The 25,565-nt window shown below is 42.8% G+C and overlaps 1 protein-coding gene across 8 annotated transcripts in view; it reads left to right on the top strand.

Annotated features, from left to right (window-relative positions):
• col14a1b (collagen, type XIV, alpha 1b) overlaps positions 1–25,565 on the top strand; it is a 161,878-nt gene that overhangs the window by 106,125 nt on the left and 30,188 nt on the right. For all 8 annotated transcript variants that reach the window (XR_003271026.1, XM_026156695.1, XM_026156694.1 and 5 more), the window contains 11 exons: positions 1,671–1,787; positions 6,945–7,094; positions 10,036–10,110; positions 14,546–14,685; positions 17,776–17,899; positions 19,925–20,068; positions 20,243–20,407; positions 20,580–20,618; positions 21,727–21,865; positions 22,133–22,275; positions 22,516–22,625. Coding sequence is in view for 7 of the 8 variants with exons in the window: in XM_026156695.1 (XP_026012480.1) it covers positions 1,671–1,787; positions 6,945–7,094; positions 10,036–10,110; positions 14,546–14,685; positions 17,776–17,899; positions 19,925–20,068; positions 20,243–20,407; positions 20,580–20,618; positions 21,727–21,865; positions 22,133–22,275; positions 22,516–22,625 (1,346 nt within the window). In the remaining variant the exon portion in view is untranslated. The remainder of the gene's footprint in view (positions 1–1,670; positions 1,788–6,944; positions 7,095–10,035; positions 10,111–14,545; positions 14,686–17,775; positions 17,900–19,924; positions 20,069–20,242; positions 20,408–20,579; positions 20,619–21,726; positions 21,866–22,132; positions 22,276–22,515; positions 22,626–25,565) is intronic.

Raw genomic sequence — 25,565 nt, 5'->3', positions numbered from 1 at the left:
ATTGTAGTTTTTACAAGACAAAGAAGCAGCTGCTTTACATCCATCTGAGCTCCTTTAACTCGCAGGGAGTGTGAGCGTCTCTGCCCAACGGGACAGTCTGAGGTCACTCTGCTTGTAAACGGTGCATTGCTCTTTTGGGGGTGGGAGTGAGTAACTGCCCAAATGAATAAGCATCATGGGTTTTTGTTAACGAGCGTGGGTGAGATGGAGTCTGAATGTGCCGCATCAGCAGAAACGGAAACGCTGCGCTGGATTGTCGTGGTGAAGTGGGACCACTGAATCAAAGTTACTGCTGATGATTCTCAACATTTTCCTCTGTGTGAAATTTACCAGTAATTCCTGTCGAATATTGGCAGATTATCAGTAGTAGCAAATTCAAACAGCTGGAGTGTTTTGCCTCCCGCTGCCTTTACTGTGTCGACATATATGTAGAGATGCTGACTTAAGAATCCCTTTGCGTCTCCTCATTAAATCACTTGCTGAGAGGTTTGCAGGAATATTATGCAGGGATACATTATGCATTTGTATGAAGTTCACAATAATGCAGATTAGATATTTGGCTCAACTGGAAATGTTCTGTTTTGTCAGAGGGAATGATACTGAGCTGTACAGGCCATTACCAGCTCACAGAGACACGCATGCTAATGTTCTTCAGCTGGGAACAAGAGCTGCTTTCAAACGTCGCACCATAAAAGCGCATACATACCATTTGCATAAACAGAGTGTGTGTGGGTTTGTTTGTGCGTGTGTGCATAAGCCAGACTTCTGAAGCAAAGACAGTGCAGCTACATTTCTGTGTGTCTGTAAATAACTTCAAGAAAGTGCACTTTGGTGTCCTTGAAACCAACTGGCCAGAGACTTTTGCATCTGCCGTGTGGAAACAGGATGCCGTGTGGTTCCTCAGATGTGAGCTGAGTGCTGTTAAACATATATATAGCTTTGCTCTTATGGCAGTATAGAGAGGAATGCTTACAAGTTTATAATGCACATTTTTAGGCTTCCAGAAAGGTTTAGTTTTATGTCTCAATGCTGCTTTTGTTCGTGTCCAGACTCATGACATCAAAACTCGTAGCCTCCGCCACAGCTGACTGTAGGAGAATAGCAGAGACATCAAATTACATTAAAATGTCCAATAATACAGCTGTCACTGACCCACATCACATCTGTTCTAAGACTAAGAGATCTGAGACAGATTTTAGCTTTAGTTTTTGGAAATATCTTATCATGTTCGGTTCAATTTAAATCTAAATAACTTTCTAAATAATTAAGTTTCTAAATAACGAGAGCAAATGTTAGATATGTACGTAAAAAACTGAAACCTCCACAGCTAGTCGGGGGCTCCTGGTGTGAGGAGGCTGCTGCTTGTCTGATTGGTGAAATGTTCTTGGTGCATGCCATGAAGAGGCTCACGGTGCTGTGATGTCATTGTTCCAGTATTAATAAGAGATGTTTAAAGTTGGTAGAGAAATATGTTTACTGCAGAAACCCCACATTCCTGAGCTGCAGCTCTTCATTCACTGAACCAAAGCAGTCGTTGAGCATTTAGTTCTTTTTGTAAAACTCAAACACGGTGCTCCGAGTGACACATTCAAGAATGGAATTTGGAAATAACGTCTGGGCCCGTAAATATCTGCTCTGCAAGTAAAAACACCTTTTCTGTTTCCCTGCAGTGTACCTGGGCGTGACTAACCTGAGTACCTATCAGGTGAGGATGAACGGGCTGTGTGCCCAGTGGCAGCCTCACCGACATGCCAGCGCCTACAGAGTGGCCCTGGAGTCGGCGGTTGGTGAGTGCAGTGATGGCAGCGTGATTTTAAAGGTGGTTTTATTCCTTCTGTGTGATGTTTTGCTCGTACTCCCATCTGTACTGTGTATGTAAGCAAATGAAGGTCAGCCTGAGGCGTTTGTTGCATCATGTAAGTAAATATTTCTCAGTATTAACATTTTAAACTTATGAACCTGTTCTCATCATGAAGGTTTGTAGTTATTATATTTGCAAGTGGGATTCCTTTCATCCCAGTATCTCTGCTTGACTACGTGCACAATCTCAAGCTGCTAAAAAAAGACTCGTTTGTAGGTGGTGGAAGATCTGTCAGCACGTTGGACGGTTCCAGTGTTTGTGCCAAGCTTCGTAGGCACACCAAGGAAACACATTTCTGATCTCTCGTTCTGAATTAGGGAAAGACATTGTGCATGTATTTTATTAATGTTTTAAGATTATGTTATTGAGAAGTATTTACAGCTTTGTTTGCAGATATTTAAGATACAGCTGTGTGAACATGTGAACCCCAAACATCCAGGTCACACGTATGGATACAACACAGAGCAGTTTGGATTTCTTTGTCCTTAATAAGCACACAGTCTCACGGCGCACACCTGGAAGAAGAAAAAACGAACTCTGTGCTCTGTTGGAGGAAGAAGGCCTGCTCTTTGAAACTGTGAAGCACCGTGGAGGGAGCGTCCCGAATCGGGGCTCATTTGGCACCTTGGGGCACGGATGCCTTCCAATGACTTGGAGAGCAATAAATTTCAAAAATGTGTCAAGAAATTTCAGAGGAGAATGTCAGGGAATCAGCCCGTGACCTGAAACAAATAAATCGAAACCATAATGATTAAAAAAGAATACAAAAGGTCCCAACATTAACCCAGCTGAGACGATGCAGCAGACCTCGAGTGTGCTTTTTCAATCAAACCGTCCCACAAGTGCCGATGACCCGGAACCCTTATATAGGAGTTCTCCTCATTGTTGTGCGAGCTTTATGAGCCATGAGAAGAAATGGTTGCTGCTGTTGGAGCTAAATTCAAAGGTTCGCTACCTTCTCCCACCCTGCACGTGATTCCTCAGTCTGTCCTGTTTAGACATGAAAATGACTCAGATGAAGATCTCACCGTTCTCCTCCATATTTATATAAAGCTCCTATAAACACTGTTAAAACAAAACATGTCCAGTAATCTGGAAAAATCTTGCCAATAAGCTTGTGTACCAGATCAATATTCGATTATCTTTGTGTGCCTGCAAAGCTTGGCACAAACACAAACGCTTGGCTTTACAGTGGGAGTCACTGAATCAAGAAAAACCTGCTTGCACATATTTTAAATACACAATACGCTAAATTTTCAGTGTGAATTCACAAACATTTTGCTGCTATATGTTTGGAGATGTTTGCAAATGCGATATCAGTGCAAACGTGCGAATCTGAACTCTTCTCCCATCATGCTGCTGGCTTTGGATTAAGGCGAGGAGTTAAACGTGACAGTGCATCGCTTTAGCATTTACAGAATACTGCATGCGTAACTGTAATTCTTCCCATCAAACTCCTACGCTGCATATCCAGTGCAGTAGGAGAGCAGCCTCATTCATACTCACATGCTTTCATCAGTAGGAGTTTCAGTATGTAGCTGAAGCAGAGGGTCCAATTTTCTGAATCCCTAAGCAGCCGAAGATGACAAAGATATTGTTGTATCCCATCGGAGACGTGCTGACACTTTAAAGGTTTAGCTGTACAATCAGACACTGTGCCGCTCTGTAGAAAAGGAAGGCTTACGGATCACAGCACGGGTGACATTTACATTTGCTGCACGAGGTAAAATAAAGCGAACAAAAAAGACAAAAGGTCGCGATTACGGCTGCCGAGCGAGGAGATGTGCTTGTTACAGCAGTGACAGTAATTATGCCCTGTTGTGTCTATTCTCAGAGGTAAACTTTAAGGAGGGGGAAGGAAAAAGTACAGTTATTTTCTTCTTATGAAGTTTTCTGTTGAAGTTTTGGTTGCACCTGCAACTTCTTTCCTCTGATTGTGACAATATATAATTTTTTAAAACAATAAAAACTGAACTGCTTCTATTTAGAGTTCATTATGTGTGGGAGTGTGAAGAAGAAGGGAAGTGAAGCCTGCCGTCTGCATGAGTCAGTGCGCGCGTAAACGGCAATCAAGCCGTGCATCCCAGCGTTAGCTTGAAGTGTGCCGAGACTCTGGCAAATTCAACAGATACGTTCTGCTTGCAGAAACGTGTTTTTGTTTATAGCCCACCGCTGACGTTCGTTTAACTAGACTGTCAGCTAATTAACTTTAGTGTCATGCTAAATTATGCCTGCATCGTTAAACATAATAATATAAGCTAGGTGGCTGTAGTGGCTCAGTAGTACGTGGTTTATGTATGTATAGCAAGCAAAAGCCCCCGGGTTTGATCCCAGGAGGAGACGCAAACCCCTCGGCGGGGGGGGTCTCGAAAGGGAACCCAGAGTATAAATCTGCCAAACATCAAACATGCGACAGTACCTGCTGTGGTGAGGCCTTGTGAATAAGGAAGCAGCAAAAGTACAAAGGTGTCTGCACGTGTGAGTAATAATAATAAATGCCCTTGTTTTTACGGTGAGATTATACTTTTAGACGCGCAACAGAAGGAAAAGCACCTTTAATTTTTTATGTTATTTGCACTTTGGCAGTAAAAAGCTTCGTCCAGCTCTACAAAGTTTGATTCAGGATAGGCCGACATGTCCACACATCCTGCTTCTGCCAAAGGTTTCTTCCAAGTGCTTGCTTATAGGGTCCATTTGACTGTTGGGGTTGTCTCTGTGTTACTGTAAGGTTTACATTACCAGGTAAAGTGCTTTGTTTAGGTTGGTGCAGAACTTTTATAACTGCAGTTGATTAAGACTGGAACAAACAAACAAGGATCATTCCACCTTTCATTAATACATGCACCGTACAAACAAATTCAGATTTACAGGAAGACATGTCCTCTCGGTGGAAGTCAGATGTAAAGCTTATAAGTAGCAGCTAGTTGTGCAGCTAGTTGTGCTTCTCTGTTGCTTCTTGCTTCTTACCCTGACTTTGGTGCTGTGATGATCCCTAAAAATAAAAATCTAATAATATCTAAAAACATGATCAAGGATTACAAGATTCCCACAGAGAGTGGGCATTCTTGCTAACAGTGTAGAAGTTCTCCAAATGCATATTTAAAGGAACGGTTTTCTAATACATGGTTCACCTATGATCCTTTTCTAAATGGAACCAAGTAGATCGTGTCCTTATAATCAGATATAATATGTCCACTAAAATCCTGCGTTTGTCCCTTACATCCCTCACAAACATGTCTTTATTTAGAATTCCTCTTTAGCTCTGCACTTCCTCCACTACAGAACAAATTGGCTGCAAGGCCTTATTACAGCATTTTGATTGGCCGTCAGTGATGGTCCCCAAACCAATATTAACTTGATGTTCTAGGAAGAAAAACAGCCACATGGCGACAGCAGATACACTTTCACGTTACCTCCAGTGTCTGTTAAACTCTCCTGAAACTCTCTGCAATTTATTTATGAACTGATGAACTTTAATGTGTTCGTTCGTCAGCTGCCAAACAGGCCACTGCACCAAAGTCACCTCTGTGAAGCAGCCGTATGCTTATAAAAGTCATTTCCTCAGTTATGATTCTGTGCAGCCACCAACAAAAACAATAGTTCTTTGTCTGACACTGAGAACACGTCCAAATAGCATCAAACAACAGATGGTCTGGCCCTGAATCGATTTTAAACATCCACCACTCAGTCAGCACCTCAAAGCTAAGACTAACTTTTAATACAGCCGTCATCCACCAAATAGGAAAGTAATAGCTGTTATTCATCACCTTTAGGCGTCCAGCAATAACACTGGCGTCATTAACGTCACATAAAAGGCACAAATTCCCCCGTGTCTCCTCGGGGAGATCCAATGTGTTGGTTCTCTCAACACACAATGAAGCTAAATAATGACTTATGTTAGAACAGCTGGTAAATAATTACACCTGCTGCTGAGAATGGGGGAAATGTGTGATTATCCTGTTTTATTATTGAACAGGCTGGAATTTAAAGGGAATGGAGGGAGGTAAATGTAGGGAATAGGGTATAGAAAGAAAGACAGAGTGTAAAGTGTGTTTTCATACATCCTCCTGCAGGACAGAAGGATTTACCATGTTCAGCTAGAATTTACAGAAACAACTCTTTGATCTTTTCCTGCACAGGATCCATTCTTCACCCTTATTATGGTCTTATCCCAGTTTAGCTACACAGGAATGTTGTGGTGCATTTAGGCGTCTCATAGGTTCCTCTGCCTGATGACTCCCTCACAGCTCGAGCTTCCAGCCAATGTGATTAAATCATGTCACAGATTATATGCAGTATTACTCATAGCGGCACTTCTGGCATGGATTCTGAGGGATTGAACTCGATTTGATGATGCCTGAGGAAAAAGGAGCATTTATGGGTTCAGTGACCTTCGGTGCAGAGGTGGCGAACTCCAGGCCTCGAGGGCCGGTGTCCTGCAGGTTTTAGATCTCACCCTGGGTCAACACACTCAATCAAATGATTGGTTCATTACCAGGCCTCTGGAGGACTACGAGACATGTTGAGAACTTAATTTAGCCAAATAAATCAGCTGCGTCCTGCTGCTGCTGCTCACATTGGTTTGATTCACTTGACTTGACTTAAACTGAGATTTTTCCACCCATACACTCCCACCTGTGTAGTTTCGTGGTGAGCTTGTCCCATTATCTTTGCACTCGATGCCTCTTTAAGTCATTAAAATGTTCCACCAGTTCCCTGTAATGAAGTGAATGCTTGGTGTTTCATGGATAACAGGTTTTTCTTGGAAAACTGTTTGACATGTTACCAATGGACCCTGACTGTTAGGATGGAGTGAACAAGTACAACAGGAAGGTGTTTGATTGGTTCAATAATTGGATTTGATTCATCAATTATTAACAAACCAAGCGAACAGTAGCATCCTAATGACAACAAAGATAAATAAATGCTTTCATTTTCAATCTGTGACAACGTGCTGGGTTAACGATGTTTGCAGATTGTTCTACACACTTGCATGTGCATGCACTTGCTTTTATTTCTGCATGTGACAAATACAGAATCATTTTTGAGAAAGATAAAGATGTTCTTTGTACTTTTGTTGCAGGCAGCCAGAAGCAGGAGACGAGACTGAGCGGGGGAGCGAGCAGGCACTGTTTCAACAACCTGAAGCCCAACATGCAGTATAAGATCAGCATCTACGCTCAGCTGCAGGACGGGACCGAAGGGCCTGCAGTCACCACCGCTGAGAAGACACGTAAGGACCTGAGCTTTGAACACACGTGTCATTCACATGTTGCAGGTCGAGGTGCACTGCAGTTCCACGACTGGATTTCTCCTGCTGCTGCTATTTTAAGATCACTGCACAGAAGCCTCGTTTACATTTACACTTGTGTGTCTCTGTGTGTGCTGGGTTGCTTCCACTCTTTCAAATTGGGCACACTTATATATTGCATGCCATTGCACAAGATCTTAATTTCTGACGCCAGTGGCCAACGTTTATCTGATGCCAACGTGTCCATTTATCCCCGGCTAAATATTCAACAACAGTGTAATGAGGAGCTAAAAGGCTTTTAAGAGTGCAAATATTTCACAGTAAATGCATTTGTTGAGGGTTTCTCCACACCCCCAGAAACTCTTGAAATCAATGCCTCAAATAAGCTTAAAGATTTATTTTTAAATCTTAAAACGTTGATACTTTTCACCAGAATATAACGAATCGTGTTTTGTGATGCCAAAGTTTAAAATGTAAAACGTGGTCTCCAGGTTGCTGACAGCTGCTGCCGTGTGTATTTTGGGCAGAAGGTTTTTCCAACTTGGCTTTGTGGGACTCAAAGCAGTGATCGCCAACACAGGACTGAGTCAGGCAGCTCCAACAAGGCAGGCTGCAGCAGTCCCCTACATTTATTCAGCAGTTGCAGATACAGACAAAGAATAGTTTGCATTAATGTAAACACAGCAAACAGCTGGTGTAGAGAGAGCACGTGGGAATTCATGTAGTTTCATTGAGTTCTGATTGGTTATGTTGGTCGTTCATCATGTCTCTGGAGAAACAAAAGAAATCCACTGACAACAGCTGTGCTGCAAATATTTATTGTAATCGTCAATATCAGCCTAAAATTTCACGATCCCTACATGACCTTTGTGTGGAGACTGGCCACTTTTATTTCTGATAGGGATGCATGTGTGTAGTATTTCCCATTTAGTGTGAGACAAATGTTTCAGAGCAGGCGCTCTGTCCTTTTTCTTATTTGTGTGTTCTATGAGAGAACTAATGTGTACGACCGTAATGCCGTCGCTCAGTCATTCTCGGGCTCGTTTATTTCGACCACAAACAGAGGACTGAAAACTTTGGCTGCCTCTAAGGTTGTCAGATCTGCAGCCAATTTGAAGCTGAAAAACTGGGAAATCCTGTAAACTGCTTTTTGATGTGCAGCGTTTCGCACAAACCCACTCGTGCACTCACCGCCGACACATCCAGAAGTACTTTGCCTCCTCCATTCGATCTGCCAAACGCCCGTTTTAAAAGCGCCCTTACATGTGTCATAATAACAATATAGCAGAAGCACACGGCGGGGAAACACACACACAATTATACACAAACTGCTGTCAGCTGTCATCGGTTTAAGAAGAAGCCCGGTCCGGGCTGGGAGGACGATCACGTCATTTTCAACATAAAACATCTTTTATCCTCGCCGGAGCGCCGAGTGCTGAATCCTCTTCCTTTTCAGGATGAGCCTTTTGTTCTGCAGCAGCAGCCCCAAACACTAATCAAGACCCACTGTCTGGAGACGGGAGGGTGACGGGGTGGGTGGGCTGTTGTTTTATTTTCAATGAGGCCCGTGTGCAGTAAATTCACTACTCGCTTTAGTTACGTTCAGCTGTATTCAACACTTTAATCACCAGCTTCACTGCAGAGATGAAGAAGTTTTAATCAACTGCTTTGAGAGCGCGCACACGTCAGCGTGTCTCACGTGTCACTTTATAAGATCCACCGTGTGTTGAAGAAGCGCTCGAGATCACAGCCAAAGCTGCGCGACGGTGCAGCTTTAATAACGAGTCGACCAAATAACTGGATACAGGTTTGTTTTCAGTCAGCACAGCTGCCAGCAGCCGTGCTGTGAGACTCACAGGGTTCCAGATGGATGCAGATATGTGCGTGCTGTTTTATCTGTTTTCCATTGTTATTGAAGCAATAGCAGTATTGATTTAGTAACGGCACTTGATTAGTACAATCAGCAGAGGGTGTAAAAAATACAATAAAATGGATAAAATAAAAGTTTTTGGAACTGCAGGCAAACTCAGTTTCTGATGAGAAGTTATTTGGCTAACCTCCCATTCCTGGTTGTTTCCTCTGCACTGTGTTCAGTGCTGCTCTGAGTTTTACAGTGCAGGTGATGATCACTGGAGGTCCTGCTCTGCTCTCATCTATGTGCACATTTGCAGTTTCAGCTCAGACCCACAGACCAACTTTTACTTTGAGCACTTTTATTGTTCCTGAGGTCGCCGTGAGTAAACTCAGAGGTGAGGAGCCTGTTTCCTTTGCCAACTGTCTGCAGTGCACTGAAGTGAAGTGAGAATGACGAGCCGGGAGAAAAGCATAGTTCAGAGGCGGCACGGAGACGAGAACCCGCAGAATTGAAAACGAGACAAAGAAAATATCCAGAGATACAAGAAAGAATGTTCCCTCCTCGAAGCTAAGCAGACATTTGTTTGCTTGAAGCTGCTCCCGTCTGTACCGCAGCTCTGCAGTGAGCCTCCACAATGATTTATTGCTTTGTTTTGATGCAAATGAAAGCCAGAGCCTTTCCTCCAAATGACTATCCCCATCGCTGCAGGCAGCCACTACTGAATGCTCCCTACCTGCCATCACAAGTAATTCTCAGCCTCAGGTAGCTGATTTACTGCCTAAACAGCGCTGAGTGCATAAACGCACAAAGACGCTCAAAGACACACGTAGAATACAGGCAGGAAGTCGAAGGCAGAGACAGTGGGAGTGCGCGTTGGACCGCAGCTAACACTGTGATCAGTGCAGCAAATTATACATGAGCTGAATGTAGTTACTGTACACGTTTGGGCCATACGTGAGCGCTCTGTGCAGTTTCACCGCGTGTTTCACTCAGGGTCATGTGGCACACGAGGGTTGTTTTGTTATAGTTACAGGCTGTCACATCCTCATGTGTTTGTTTGTTCTGCAGTACCCGTCCCGACCCCACCACCCACCAAGCCCCCGACCACCACGCCTCCACCCACAATCCCTGCTGCCAAGGAAGGTATGAGAGCAGTTCTAATACTGTTATTGATCGTCTCATCTTTCGATCTCTTTGTGTTGATGTATTGTTGTTGATGTGTTTTGGTGACATCAGGCTGCATCCAAACAGCTTCTTTTATTTATTTCTTTTGCTCAGTTTTCAGTAAATATGTATAAATATTTATGTATTCTAGTTTGACTGGTTTGTTTTTATGAAACGTTTTGCATAACCAGCTTTGATATTCTGATTTGTAGTAGGAGACCTTTTATTATTTTACAGGTGTGCAGTCAGATATGTCAGTGGCCCCCAGCCCCCGGTACCGGTCCGTGAGTCGTTCGGTACCGGGCTGCGAGATTTGAGGCTCGGGTGTGAAATTTCTGGTTTTCAGAGTTTTTATCGTTAACTTGGTTTCCCTGGGTTTTATTGTGTCTTATTTTGAAATAAATATTTACGCGTTACCATAGCGACCAGAGAGCATTAAGGGGCAGAGAGGAGGACGTTACTCTCAATGTTGTTGGTGCATTTCAGGAGGACGCTGCTAATAACGTTACACAATTACACAGTACATCCACATTTACTATTATATTTACAGAGACAGTTTTTGTCGTATTATTTTATTTTGTTGTATTTATCCGTGAAGATTAAACCGGCCCGTGGCCGCTGTGATATGTGACACACTGTCTGGCACGATGACTTTTTCTTTATTAACATGACTGAAGTCCAGGCACTAACGTTTTGTACAATTCACTTGATAAGTGGAGGACAGTGGGTGGATAGACTGTACTGTAGTATTTTATGTGTGGACTGTGTACCACGATTGGACGAAGCCTGGCTGAGTCTGGAAAGTGAAGCCAGAGGCTCGAAGAGGCTTTTCGGGGACCTGGTGGTGTTTCAGCTGCGCCCCCACAGACAGCTGTTCAGAGACTCCCGCTTCACTCACCATCCTCTCAGTTCACAATAATTCAGCTGTTAGGTGCTGTGATTGTCAGTGTCACATCTCTCCACCTGTCAGATCCACAAAGTGCTGCACAAGCCAGTTACATTATCACACAGCAAAGACGATGGTTTTGTAACCTGGTAACAAGAGTTTGAGATAAGTTCACGAGCTCTTTCCTCATCTGGCAGCCATAGTTACCAGTTACCTTTATTTACTTCTTATATAATCTTACAATGTGGAGAATGGATCTTTGAAAGGCAGAATCTTCATTCACTGCACTTATTATGAGATTTCTCATTTAAGTTAAATATAATCTCTCTGTACTTGACACGAGCTTTAAATAGGCTGCCAGACGCATTCAGGGCGAGCGTTAAATGATGCACTTAATCTTCAATTTAAGGCCAACTGTTGCCTTTTTCACTCGGTGCTTTGTTTGTTTCCTCGTGTGGACGACATTGAATAGTTGTACACTCCACTGGAGCGCCGTCAGAATAATAGCATCGCGTGAATGTGAATGAATGTCAAAGATGTAATGAAGAATATTCTCAACGAGTCTAAATGATGACTGCAATTAACGCAGAACTGCAGCTTCCACACAGCCACAAGACACTAGAGCCATTACAGCTAAAGAATTATAAAGTACGACATAATCAGCCCGAGGAATTCAGTGTGCGGATAGCTCTGAACATTAGTAAGGGAAGCTTCATTTTACCATGGAAATGTCTTCATATCAGACAACACTGCAGATCGTCCTCATCCTCACAATGTGACAGTGTCTCAGGTCAGGTTTTATCCTCAGATCATCTTTGCTGGGACAGAAAACATGTATATCAATGACACTGTTACAGGAAATATAAACCCAATCTGCAGCTACAAGCTGAAACCGATAAAAACTAAATGCATAAATACTTCCGTTCATTTTTAAAGTATACGTTTTTTAAGACGTCCTGTGAAGTATTTTGGGGGGCAGAGTTTGATCCATATGCCCACCTATCAAATGTCACTCGTTAAAGAAGCAAATCTGCAGCAAAGTCTGAAACTTGCTGTAATTTCTAATGAGATCAGCTTCAGAGACATATCAGGCTGAGAGTCTCAGTAGACTTTCTCTTGATGTCACAGACAGTCAAAATGCAGACAAGCTCACTGTGCTATAGAAGGAAGTAGGTCTCCTATTGGCTGCTTTTTGGGGTTCCTGTCACTAAAAGCCAACCTTGTTACAAACTGATCCTCACGCTGGCCGGGCAGGAGAATGAGAGCTGAACAAAGAAGAGCAACGCTTCTCAGCTCCAATAACAACACACACAGTAACATGTGACACACAGTGTGTCTGACGTCAGTGTAATTATAAACCGAGCGAGTCTTGGATCTGTTACAGCGGTTCTCATTCTTCTCCTGCCGTCACCACAGAATCACCAGCTTCACTTTCAAGCTGCCACAAAAGGTTTCATCACCTCTGAGAGAAGAAAAAAACACTATCAGGTGAAATGAATGAGTCTTATCTGTTATCAGTTATGTAGCATGTGCAGCAGGTTCGTGTGATTGAGGACAGACGTGGGAACAAGTGAAGAGTGTTGAGAAGGTGTAAGGAGTACTTTGAGGAGCTGAAGAGCATCGAAAATGAGTGAGAGAGAGAGAAGAGGATGGATGGAGGACAGTAAATCAGAAACCAGTCGTGGACCTCTGCATCCACAAAAGATCCACGATGTCCTTTCATTCCTGAATAAACCAGATTAATCAGAGCTGACCTGAAGAATCAATCCAGAGAGACCCAAACACGAACATCGACAGCAGCATGAGCTCGCTGCTTTGTCTTACCATTAACAAGCGCTCTCCATGGGACAGAGCAGAAATGTAGTAGTAAGAATGCACCAGCATAGAATCACTCTGCTTTCACGACACATTTATTGAACAAAAACAGAGAAGGATGCTGTTTACGTGCTGTCGGCATCAGCGAGGAACAAATAAGGACACATTTACACACAAATGAAGACCTGTGGTGATTTAGAGAGAAACAGAACGATCTGGACCGAGTCAGAAAGAATCCACTGACAACTAAACGAAATAAAAGCAATAAACCTTTCAGCCGCCCTGCACATAATGTGGAAATGTGCTTTCTGCATAAATCTTATTTGTGATGATCCAGAAAATTCAGAGGAATGATCACAGAGATCAACACATTCAAATCATTCTGGCTGACGAGGAGAACAGTGGTTGTTTCCTCCTCACGTGTTTGATTACAGCCTCCTCTACAGCCCCGGCAGGTACGCTGCGGCAGGTACTTAGGAAACACTTCCACATGTCCCAAATATGGGATTCATAAAGTATTTCTTATCTCATCATCGTCTCATTTCAGTTTTTTCATCACTAGATGTGCACTAGCTTTTTAAAGAGCATCATCATCTGGTCCCTGCTCAACCCTGAATAGGATAAAAGATGAAGAAGAGGAAAGGATGACTTCATCTTTTTACATCTTTCATCCAGTTTCTCCACATTTGATAAATTCTCTTTGAATTACTGCTAATATTTCAGTTGCATTTGATTTGAAATATGTTTAATTAGTTCAGCAACTCTCTAAAAAAATCCACACATCTGTGGGTGGAGTCAAAATGCTCTAGTTCTGTACAGTGTTATGCCACAAGGGGGCGCTATACTGACAACAGAAAAAACAAAATCACTACTATCGCACTGAAGGTTAGAAACACAGTTCCACCTTGAAAGCTCAGGCTTGTTAGGATGACAGTAATGTGTAATACCAGCGTAAAACTATAAATCTCTCTCCTGCTTTCAGCTGCTCTGTCAATGTTCTGCAACCACCTGCAGTTTTGACAGCAGTGAACCAAAGTGTCCTTACAAAGAACGGGTGAATAATTCTAACAATCAACTTACAAAATATTATATTTGAGCAAAACAGCAATTTGAGTTTCACTCAATCTGTTTTCAGACTTCAGAACAAAGTCAGTTTGATTCCTCCTGAGATGTGTTTATGAAATGTTTGCAATAAACAAAGAGTCGAATGCCGGATTGAAGCGTCTGCAGATCAATGTGGCGCCGGCTGACCCTTAAATAGGGTTTGATTAGAGGAGAGAAGGAAGTGATTGGAATGACTTTCGAAGAGCAGCAGAAGCAGCTCTGTGTTTTGCATTTAATGTGTTTCAATCGTTTACAAGTCGAAAGCTCTTTGAGTGCAATTAATCACAGGATTGCTTCACTCACAAGCTGCTTTTATTCATCGGTTTCTAAATGAAGCCAGTTTGTTTATTTTCACGGCAATAAAGCGAACAAATGAAAGCAAGTGGATAAATATGTGTTTTTAATGATAAATTATCCTTCAAAGTAAAAGAAAGCCAATCAAAAATGATCACAATGAACGTTCCAACAAAACCCTTCAATCAGCTATTTTCAAGCTTCCATACAGCAGACTCACAACTTTTTACTTATTCCCATTTGAAGTGTTGCCTTTGTGAGTCAACCAGTTGCTGTTGTTGTGTTTACTTCATGTTTCTCTGTCTCCTCGTTCAGTCTGTAAAGCTGCCAAAGCAGACTTGGTCTTCCTGGTTGACGGTTCCTGGAGTATCGGAGATGAAAACTTCCTGAAGATCATCCGTTTCCTGTATAGCACCAGTGGAGCTCTGGACCGGATCGGCCCGGAAGGCACACAGGTACCACCGAGGGCGACCTGTTAGCCTTTAGCAAGCAGTTCTCTGAGAGCTTTGGCGTGTGTTGCTTCTGGTAGCTCTCAGCGCCGTGCTTTGACTGACAGGTTGTTGACAGACATGCCACAGAAATACCAGAAAAACAATGACTTGATGGGAAAATGTGCACTTTGCCTGAGGCACAGCAGGCTCCTCGTCCTCACTGTGGATGGTGGAGGTTTGCCGCGCGCTGCTTTGGCAGCACAATGAAAGAGATCATCAGTGGCGGTGTCAGCGCTGACTGTGGGTGGGGCCATCTACAGCCCACTGCACATACCACACCTGTTTTATCAATGTGTGAAGACCAGCCTCACACTGTCATACAAACCCTGCATGTTGTTGTTTTTATGGATAAATATAGTTTTATTATTCAAATATTAATTAACCAAAGTGTTGTCGCCTGGAATGACGCTGCAACGGTGCGACTGCGAGCCAGCGATGGTCATCGTTTGTTGGCTGATGAATCTGAAATCATAGAATAGAATTCAACTTTATTGTCATTGCACATGTCACAAGTACAAGGCAACAAATGCAGTTTGCAGAAAGTGCTTTAGCAAAAATATAGATATATTACAAAAATGTGTCTATTATTGGTATGAAGGTGTGTTATGAATATGCTATAAGCTTGTACAGGCTGTGAACAGGATATAAATATGAGGACTATACAGAAATATGAACTATACAAGTTCTAACAGTTGTAGAACTATAATTATTATTGTACAGAGTGATTGTCTGTACAGCAGCTACAGTGAGATATGTGGCTCCTACAGAGGTTCTATAAAGTGCTGGTGGGTCAGTCCCTGTTATTATTGTGTGTATGAGGGTCCAGTTGTTTGTTTTTGTCCATTGTGTGTGTCTGTAGGTGGTTGTGGGTGTGTTTAGTCCATGAGTTTAACGTGGGTCAGATGTCAGGAGGCCGAGGAGTCTGACAGCTGTAGGGAAGAATCATCTCAGCAGGGTTGAGGTCAGGTGACTGTTCGTATGTCAGAGAGCTTTTACGTAAACGTATCCAACAACTATCCAAGTAAGTTCACACAGTGTGGAGATAAACAGCAGTGACCCCAGCAAAGCTGCTTCCCTCTCCATCACTGCTGCTCCTCCACCCTCCACACATGCAGGGACCGTCCTCTCACCTGTCTCACGAAGAAACCACAGCTGGATTCATCAGTGTCACAAATGTGACACTGATGAATCCATTGGTTTAATTCCCATCTTTATAGTCATGATTCTCAGCAGTTCTCTTATTATTATTATTATTATTACTGTCAGCCTGTGTAAGACGTGATTGTCTGTAGCTGTTAATGTGGAGACGTTTGTTCTAACGAAGACCATTTCACTCATGATGTAGCTGCATATTTATGTTTGCCAACACTACCATTGATACATCACAGCTGATCATATGAAATCATCTTTGTGGAAAGACTTAAAGACCGCGTGCTATGAATTTTCTTCTTACCAGATCACATTTGATTTATCTTGAGTCATATCTTCACTATTGTGGGACGTGACAGGAATAAGACTACCACGTGCACAGAGCAGCCTCCTGGGTAATTCAATTGTAAAAAATCTTTAAACTCAAAGATTTGATTTCTCGTGGTTGTTTCTTTGGCCTCGCTCGGACCTCTTCATCTAAATGAGTTTCCCCGTCATCTGTAGGAGCGTCTGATGCACTGTAGATGCAAAGAAAAGGGAAACTTTCCAGGACAAACGAGAGGAAGAGAACAAACTGTTTACATACAGCAGTTTTCTCCCAGTTGAGCTAAACCTCTTTTTCACTCCTGTGTTCAGAGCCTCGGTGTAGCGAGTCAGCACCAGCGCCAAGTTTCCTGTAAGCTGCTCTCATTTTGATTTTTTGTTATTTACAAATAAAGAATGTTCCTGAGTGGTCTCCCAGGTGGCCACAGCCCACTTCACTCATGAAACAGCTCATCTGCACGCTCTGTGTTACAGCTGCTCACGTGTCTGTCAGTGCTCCTCTTTCCTCCCCGTTCAGCTCCGTTCAGTCACAGTGGCATCAAGTATCGGCTCAGTTTGTCTGAGCTTTAGAGAACATTGTACATACTGTCTTTAAATGCTGTGATATACTGTAGAACAAAGCGTTCCAGGTGGAAGAAAACAACAAAACAGAAGGTAAATATGAACGTCAGCATGATTTTATGAAGCAGTTTAAACTAAGAGCTGTGGCTCTTTCTGAACAACAACCTGGATGTCGATCAAAGTAACTGAAAAAATCTAATCTGCCCTAAAGAGGGTTAAACAGGCTCTCACTAGCAGCTCAAACACACTGCCAGACTGATCCACTGGTGCTGGCCAAGAGCTCGCTGAGTGCTCCACCCAACTCACTGAGTCCTGTACCTGAGGCAGCGAGCAGCAGCACACAGCCACCCACAGCAGGTTCAAGCCAGGAACAGATGGAGAAGGAATACAAACGTTTTGAGTTCAAACAAACAAAAAATAATTGCTTAAAAATATATAGCGTGGGGTTAATGTACCTCACTGTTTTAAAATATCCCATCTAACACAGCCTGACTCTTTGCCCGCTGCAGGCGTATCATCCGCCCGTATTATCTCATACTTTATTATTGAAAACAAAACTCTATCCTCCATTTTTCATAGTTTTTAAATGTAATAATTCTTAAAGACCTGTCCAGTAATAACCTGATTCGTTAGGAATGATTTTGACGGGAGAATCGAGGCTCTCGTTGCAGCGGTGTAACCCTCCTCCGTCTCCATCCTGGGCATCATTATCCTTCTCTGCTCTTTGTGGTCGTTACAGTCGCTCTGTACCAGCCCGGGCTGTGATGCTGATCACGTGTAGTGATGCTGAATGTGGTTTCAAATAGAATCACGGTTGTATAAAAGTAATACAAACATGATGTTCACTTTCTAAAGGATGACTCCATTCGAGTCTGAAAGGAGGATTCATGGAGATCAGCTTTTCTGTATTCTGTGACGGTGCTTCTTCTCGTAGTCTCCTCCTAACCCTCGTCCCCTACACCTAACAGTGGCCTACTTCCTCTTTTGGTTTATTAGCTACGTTCATGTGTTTTGTGACAGGTGGCTATTGCCCAGTTCAGCGACGATGCCCGGACAGAGTTTAAGCTGAACTCCTACAGTGACAAGGAGGGTCTGCTGGACGCCATCAACAAGATCTCCTACAAAGGAGGAAACACTAAGACAGGTGAGGACGCGCACAGCATGCAGGCTGCTGCTTTTCTGTGAAAGCACTGCGTATGAGTCACTGACGCTGGACGAGCGTGCTGCTGGAGTCTGCTAGAGTTTCAGGATGACAGATGTTGGCGTGCGCGCTTGAAGCCGGTGCGATACAGTGTACGAATGTATACAAGCTGTGCGACTGTGACGGATCAAATCCGTCTTTACCGCGGCAGAAATAATCTCTAAATCTGAGAAAGACGCCTGGTCGAGACAAATCCACAGTGTAACGTGCACACGCTCAACACAACTCCCTCGTGACGTTATCAATGCTACTGAGCAGGAGGTGACCGCAAACAGAAAATGAAATCACTGTGGAAAAGTGTGTTGTCCTCTCGGCTCTGTGTCAACATGCGTGTGTGCAAGTCGAGCGTGTTCATGCATAGTCTTATTCATGGATGTGTGTGTGTGCGATGAGAGGAAGTCTGCAGGGAAGCAGTGAGAGTCATTAATCGCTGTTTACAAAGCAGCGCGGGCGGTTTCTCCTACAGGGATGAGACTGAGGAGAATAGATTTGTAACAGCGTCACTGGTGGGGAGGAATTCTCCCACTGCTGATGCGTTGCTGTAAAACACTAATCCTCCGTTTCTCACAGGAAGCAACAGTTTCTGGGATCGCCGCGTTGCAATTAGCAATGTGCTTTCTGTTGTTTCCAGAGGCCTAGAAAACGTCTGATCTCTGGATGTACTAACGGCCGTGCAGCAGCCTCACATCCAGGCAGGTGCTCATGGATTTGTTAATGACTCAGTCAAGCTGTGGTTTAAGGTGTGGGTCTGAGTAAATATACAGAAAAGAGACAGAAGAGGCTCAGTAGATGATCATTATTTGACTTTATGGGGTTTTTTCCATTTATGCACTAAAGACATAAAGTGCACTAGTTCCAGAGTTTCCTGATTCTTAAGCAACATGAAGACGCGGCGCCGGGAAACGTCATGACCAAGCACCAAAGAAGAAGACTCAAATCAAGAAACAGCTTATAATCACAATATATAACATAAATAGCAATAATAATACTACTAAAAATATAGTCATCTTCATCATTGCTCATTATGTTGGTCGTTGCTTTGTTAATTCTGCAAAATGAAATGAATATTAAAGCCTATGAAACAAATATTAAGCAGTGGAAAAACCACATGAGCCTGTATGAGCACATTTATAAGGCAGAAAAGAACAGAAACATTCAAATAAACATCTAAATATTAATATGTGATGGTAACTGTTGGTAGTAATGTGTAAAATTTGATCATAGTTGAAGAGTGTGAGTAAGTCGGGGGTCCCGGGTGTCTGGTGGGTGTCTGAGCCTGCAGCGCAGTGGCTCTGCAGAGTGGGGGGGGGGGGGCAGCCTTAGATGTTGAGCTGGTCCTCCAGCTGCTGCAGAAACATGAATTCTCTTCACACATTCAGTGAAACTTGTGATGTGATTTCCCTGGTGGGACGCTCTGATGCAACACTCTCTGATGTCCTGTACATCAGCAAGGCATGCATCAATAATCGTGTCCTTTCATCACGGTTAATGCTACAGTTTGGAGTCAGATCTTCATCCTGCACTGATGAATAATTAGCATGAAATTTGAAATTAACTGATCGTGTCAAGTTTATGTCGTACAAACCCTTAAGCTTCCTTTCTTTCATGTTTTTAATAGTTAACTCTGTAAACAGGGATCCTCTGAAGCTGATGGTGCTGCAGGATTTTCTGACTTCCTCTCAGAATAATGTCTGCCACACCGGAGACTGCAGCTGAAAATTGATTAATTTTGATTTCCCATCACTGCCAAGTCCGCTGTGACAGACCTGCAGCTCCGCTAATGACTTTTTTAACCAGAACAGATGGTGTGAAGTCAAATCAGCATAATAAAAAAATCCTCTGGTAATAGACATGTTGTTTCAAATAACTCGTCTGCTGCTGTTTCTCAACTACTGAGAATACGAAGCTGAAAACTAAAAGTAGAATATTTGGAGTTATTGGAGATGGTTGTTCTGTCTGCTCACTCAGGTCGAGCCATCCAGCACGTGAAGAAAAACATCTTCACAGAGGAGGCAGGAGCGAGAAGAGGAATCCCCAAAGTCCTCGTGGTGCTCACTGACGGTCGATCTCAGGATGACGTCAACAAAGTCTCCAAAGAGATGCAGATGGAAGGTCAGAACGGTTTCTGTGTGAAGCTCTGAAGAAGGCCTAGAGCTGCGGTCTGTGTTACTGGAAGGCCAAACTTCATCTGCCTTTAAAATGTGCAAGAGTCTGCGTTCATATTGCTCCTCCAGTTTTCCTGCAGTTGGAGACATGGATCTTTCTCTCTCTGAATTCTCATCAAAGGTTACATCGTGTTTGCCATTGGCTTCGCTGATGCTGACTATGGGGAGCTGGTGAGCATCGCCAGTAAACCCAGTGACAGGCACGTCTTCTTTGTGGATGACCTGGACGCCTTCAAGAAGATTGAAGAGAAGCTGGTGACCTTTGTGTGTGAAGCTGCAACTGCCAGTGAGTCCCTGACCTGACGTTAGAGCTAAATGTAATCCTGAAGAGATCCCTGCACTGGACATTATAGAGTAAATTATACAACATGTGGTGCTTTTTCCGTACATTAATAGAAATGGTTGAATGTGGTGGTTTCTAAATATTTGTCATCAAACTCACTTTTTGCCTTTCCCAGCGTGTCCGGCTGTGCCGATGAGTGGCAGCACGATGCCAGGTAAGAGCTGGAGCGCTACTGCAGCCAGCCTGCTGTGTCCACGTGTCCACGTGTCCATGTGTCCACGTGTCACGGTCTCCGTTATGAGTGCTTACAGAATAACTTCAAATAGGAAACAGAATATAAATCAAGTGTGAGCTGTGGCTTTAATGTGTTTGGATGAACACAATAATGTTAAAGCTCTAACCCTTCATTTCAAACAGTATGGAGAGCCAACACTGCCAACACATGTACAAACAAATAACTTAAACAACTGAGAATGTTGTTCATCAAAATGTCATTAATCATCAACATATCATTCTTTTTTATTATTATATTTAACTTTTCAGAATAAGCTGTTGCTCTGTTTTATTTCTTCTGTATTTTTTCTTTTCATTTTAATACATTTTAGTTATTTGTTTTATTTTAATAGCATAATTTACATATCCTCTTTTTGTGTGTTTTGAATAAATGCAAAATCAAATTAAATGGTATCTGTTTAGCTGACATTTCATGAATAAATAGATTTCTATTGGTTTTTGCCACATTTATATTCATTAAAAATGCACCAATACATTTGCTGAATATGAGTAAGGGCCAGTATTTAACAGATGGTGTTTACTGTTGACAGAGACATCTGTGGTATCACATCAATATCTTGCTGGGCGAATTGAAGCTCTGAAAGACAGAACAGGGCAGATATGTTTTATAATGAAGAGCTCTGACAAACAGCAACAACAGCTGAATAAAAGATATTAAGCTATTTGTTATTCAAACATCATCATCAGCCCCAGATTTCACAGTTGGCACATGTTTGTATTATATTATATTATATTATATTATTGAGTCACTTTGTTATTTCTTTTTAATTATTTTTATTTTTGGCAGTTTTGGCCCTCTATACTGGTGAAAACTGGTATGTTTAAAATGATTGGCTGAATTAAATATCTTGTATCCTGCTGTCATGTCTTGTATGTCTGGACTGCTTTTTCTGCAGCTCTATATTTCTTTACTTACAAATGTACAAATACTTCCTCTGAGCTTTTTTGCTGTTTTTCTGCTTGTTGTAACTTGTTGAAAACTCATTGAAATGGTTACAACAGGTGATAATTGCTCCTTGTGTCATCAGGCTTTCGCATGATGGAGCTGTTCGGGCTCGTGGAGAATCGGTACAGCAGCATGTCTGGCGTTTCCATGGTACCCGGCACCTTTAACACGTTCCCCTGTTTCCACCTGCACAGCGACGCGCTGCTGGCACAGCCAACCAGGTACACCGGACACAGTCTCCACGCTCATAAAAATAGCACCTTATTTATTGGAAGCTTCACTGCTGCACCTTGATGGAAAAGACATCATAGCATGTTTTTCAAAGACAGATGAAAGTGCAGCAAATAGCTTCTGGAAGGAGAAGCAAGCTTTGATTTCACCAGCTGAGTATCAGCATCCAGAGCCCATAACCCTCACTGTTTGACCTAAAAGAGACATCACCAATGAGGACGTTTACCCGGCTCTGATGTTTTCACCCTGGCTCACAGGTACATCCATCCTGAGGGGCTGCCTTCTGACTACACCATCACCCTGCTGTTCAGGCTGCTGGCCGACACTCCCGAGGAGCCTTTTGCGCTCTGGGAGATCCTCAACAAGAACAACGAACCTCTAGTGGGCGTCATCCTGGACAGTGAGCTGAGACGTGTTTATTTGTTTCCACTTTATTTCTAGACTCAAACCTACCAAAATAAATCAGTGAACACAACATATTTGCCTGATGTTAATGAAAAGGAGAGTCGGGTACAGTGCAAGCTGCTGTTCTACTTCTGTTAAACTCGAGTTAAAATTCTGAACAAGATTGTTGCTTCTTATAAATGTTGTGTTTTATTTGTTGATTTATGTTTTTTAATTCTCATGTTTCTTCCTGCAGATGGAGGAAAAACTCTGACGTTTTTTAACAATGACTTTAAAGGAGAGTTTCAGACAGTCACCTTCGAGGGGCCGGAAATAAAGAAGCTCTTCTTTGGAAACTTCCACAAGGTCAGAATCACACCCGACCTCCACTGTCTGTTTGCCTGACACGTGGATGATTGATCGTCTGATTGGCTGACAGGCTAGAGAATAATTTGAACTTTAACCCTTAAATATTTACCAAGATGATGTGTGACATAGTTGTTGTGCAGTCAGCAGAAATCATACAAGCAAAATATTTTATAAGCAATATTAAAAACACAGTGAAGACCAGTGGAAGCTGGGACAATGTCTGTCTGTCCTGCACATTAACATACAGTCTGTGGCCTGATGGAAGCTCCTTTGATAGCTAAATACAGCTGCGTGCAGGTGTGGGAGGTCCTGCAGGCTGCAATCACACGTTGAAGGTGCTTTTAGTTTTTAGGGTGGGGTAAACCGAACCCGCTGACAAAGGAACATGTAAAAACAAAGCAGATGCAAGAAATAGTTTGTGATGCGTCCAAGAGGGAAAACGTGTTGGTGGAAGTGTTTGAAGCAATACAGGTCTGGTAATATTTTACTGAGATTTTAAGTAAGTAAAGTTTATTTATTAAGCGCTTTTCAAAGACAGGCAGTCACAGAGCGCTGAGCATGAAGGGTGAAATAAACAGGTTAAGTGATAAAATAGAAAATATAAGCAATAGAAAGGGTTAAATGTTTAAAAGCGTTGATCAACTGAAGGCTTGTTTGAACAGAAAAGGTTTTATCTGCTTTCTAAAGGATTCCACAGAGTCAACCAATCGCAGCTGTGGTGGTAAACTGGTCCACAGACTGAAAGGCTCCGCCCCCTTTGCTCCAACAAACTCTGAGCCTGTGAGCAGAGGCAACGAGCTGCTGTGTATTTTATGAGGAGTTTGGATTAATAATCTGGGGGCCTGGTCATCTACTGCTCTGTATGTTAATCTACTGGGGGCCAGTGCACTTGCTAGAAGATGTTAGTAGCCTGGCTGCTGCGTCTTGTGTAGTTTGGAGGTGATGATTGTAGGTGGTCAAACATGCTGAGAAACTTTCCCTTCTTTAAGTCTTATTGGTGTTCTTATGCAGTGGATTGATTAAAATTATATAGATGTTTTTCCTCTGGTTTGTTGACTGACAGCTTCACAGGTTTCTATTGACAAGCTCCGGTCCTTTCCCTCCTTCCTTCCTTCCCTCCTTCGCTCCCTGCACTTGTTCCTCTGCCACGCGAGGCCCTGTCGAGCAGTGTGACAGTAGTGGAAGTCCTGACAGGCGTACTGTAGTTGAGTCATGCCCCGAGCCTGAACCTGCTTGCAGTCGTGTTGTGTTTTTGTCGGCGTGTCAGAGCCGAGGGACGCTGACTGATCTGCTGTCTGCGCGCTGTCAGCAGAGCTTATCCTCCTTACCTTTTCACCCTTTGTTCTGCTTGCTCTGCATGTGTGTGCGCGTCTGCCTCTGCATACATTTTTAAATCCTAGACCAGCATCTGTAGCGCCTACCTGACAAGTCTGTGTGACATTTGTATAGGACTCTGTGATTATGGATCAGAGGACTCAAATGATTTGATAGTCAGCTCAGTTTGGCAATTATCCTGCTTTTAAGTACTTTGAAGATTAAAAAAGTCTCCTGTAAGTTCTCAAGTTCACTTTTTCTTAAACTTTTTCTCAGTTATTTGACAAACGCAGGATGTGTGTGTTGTAGTGGCTAAAAAAACTGACATTTGGAAACATGACTGAACATCTACACTGCACACACATGTGGGCATCCACAGCTTTAAACCTGGTTTACATGTTCCAAAAAAAAGGTTTTAGGTTCTATCTCTTTAAGACCGCCCACTTAAAGATCCCTTTCTTCTGATTGGCTGCCCTCACTGGTTTCCTGTTCTTGAACATCTGGATGTTAGTGACATCATCATGCAGTATGAAGAAAGGTCTGCAGTTGCTCTTGTTTCATCATTATTATTATTATCATTAGGAAGTTTGGGATGTGTAGAAATTCTAGTCCCGTCCTTCCAAATATAAAACGCATGTTAGCTTCAGTGCAACACTTTCAGCTCTTCAGCTGCGGTGACTTCCTTCTCACTTTCTCGCTGTATTAACATTAAATTTAATGTTTAATTCCAAATGCAACACAACATTAACCAAAGTAGACATCAAACTGTCAAAGAACCGCAGATTGATTTCTGCAGTGGAAATGAATCTGACTTTTGCAGGCATTAGTAATCTGAATTATTATAATCATTTTTTTCAACCCATAATTTTGCAGACTATAATTATCTGAGGATGCAAAGCAGCCAGAAAAGTATTTCATCCAACATTAAGATCCCACCTAAAAGTAAAATAGTGTGTTTATCTCCTGTGATCCAGGTTATTACAGGAGCTTTGAAGGCTTCACAAACGTTCGTCTCCAGCTGTCGGAGAAAATAGAAACATTTCTTCATCCGTGCGTACGTGTCACAATTTGATGCAGGCATATAGAAACTCAAATTACAGAGCAGACTTTTTGGGTTTACAGCCTGTTGTCTTTATAGCAGCATGCGTATGTTTAGCATTTTCAGTGTTCGCTCTGCCAGGATAAACATAGACCCTTTTAACAGTTTAATTTGCACTTTTCAAAAGTAGCGAAACACGAACAAACAACTCAGATGGTCCAAAAACAGCTTCTCTGTAAACCGCATCACTTTCACCAACGCACAACAGTGCACTTACAGACGGAGGTCAGTGGGGTTTCAAGGTGTGTTAGTGTGTGTGCATTTGTGTGTACTGCTGCTGTGAAACCAGCAGAGTCGCTGACGGCAGCCTGGTGGTCTGCTGCCATATTGGGAGAGGAGGGGTAATGGTGTCGAGGAGCCACTCGGAGGAGACGGGCGGCGTTTTATCCGCCTCGCAGTTCAGCTCTCGACTGTCCGTGATGGTGACAGTAATACCTGTGTGTGTCTGTGTGTGTGTGTGTGATTATAAATAGTGATGTCACTTAGTCTCAGTCTACTCTGCTGGTTTGTGTCCCAGTTCCAGC

This window comes from Astatotilapia calliptera, chromosome 22 (genome assembly GCF_900246225.1).
Source record: "Astatotilapia calliptera chromosome 22, fAstCal1.2, whole genome shotgun sequence".
In the NCBI taxonomy this organism is placed as follows: Eukaryota; Metazoa; Chordata; class Actinopteri; order Cichliformes; family Cichlidae; genus Astatotilapia; species Astatotilapia calliptera.
The sequence above is the reverse complement of the archived record's forward strand: the minus strand, read 5'-3'. Positions and strand labels throughout refer to the sequence as shown.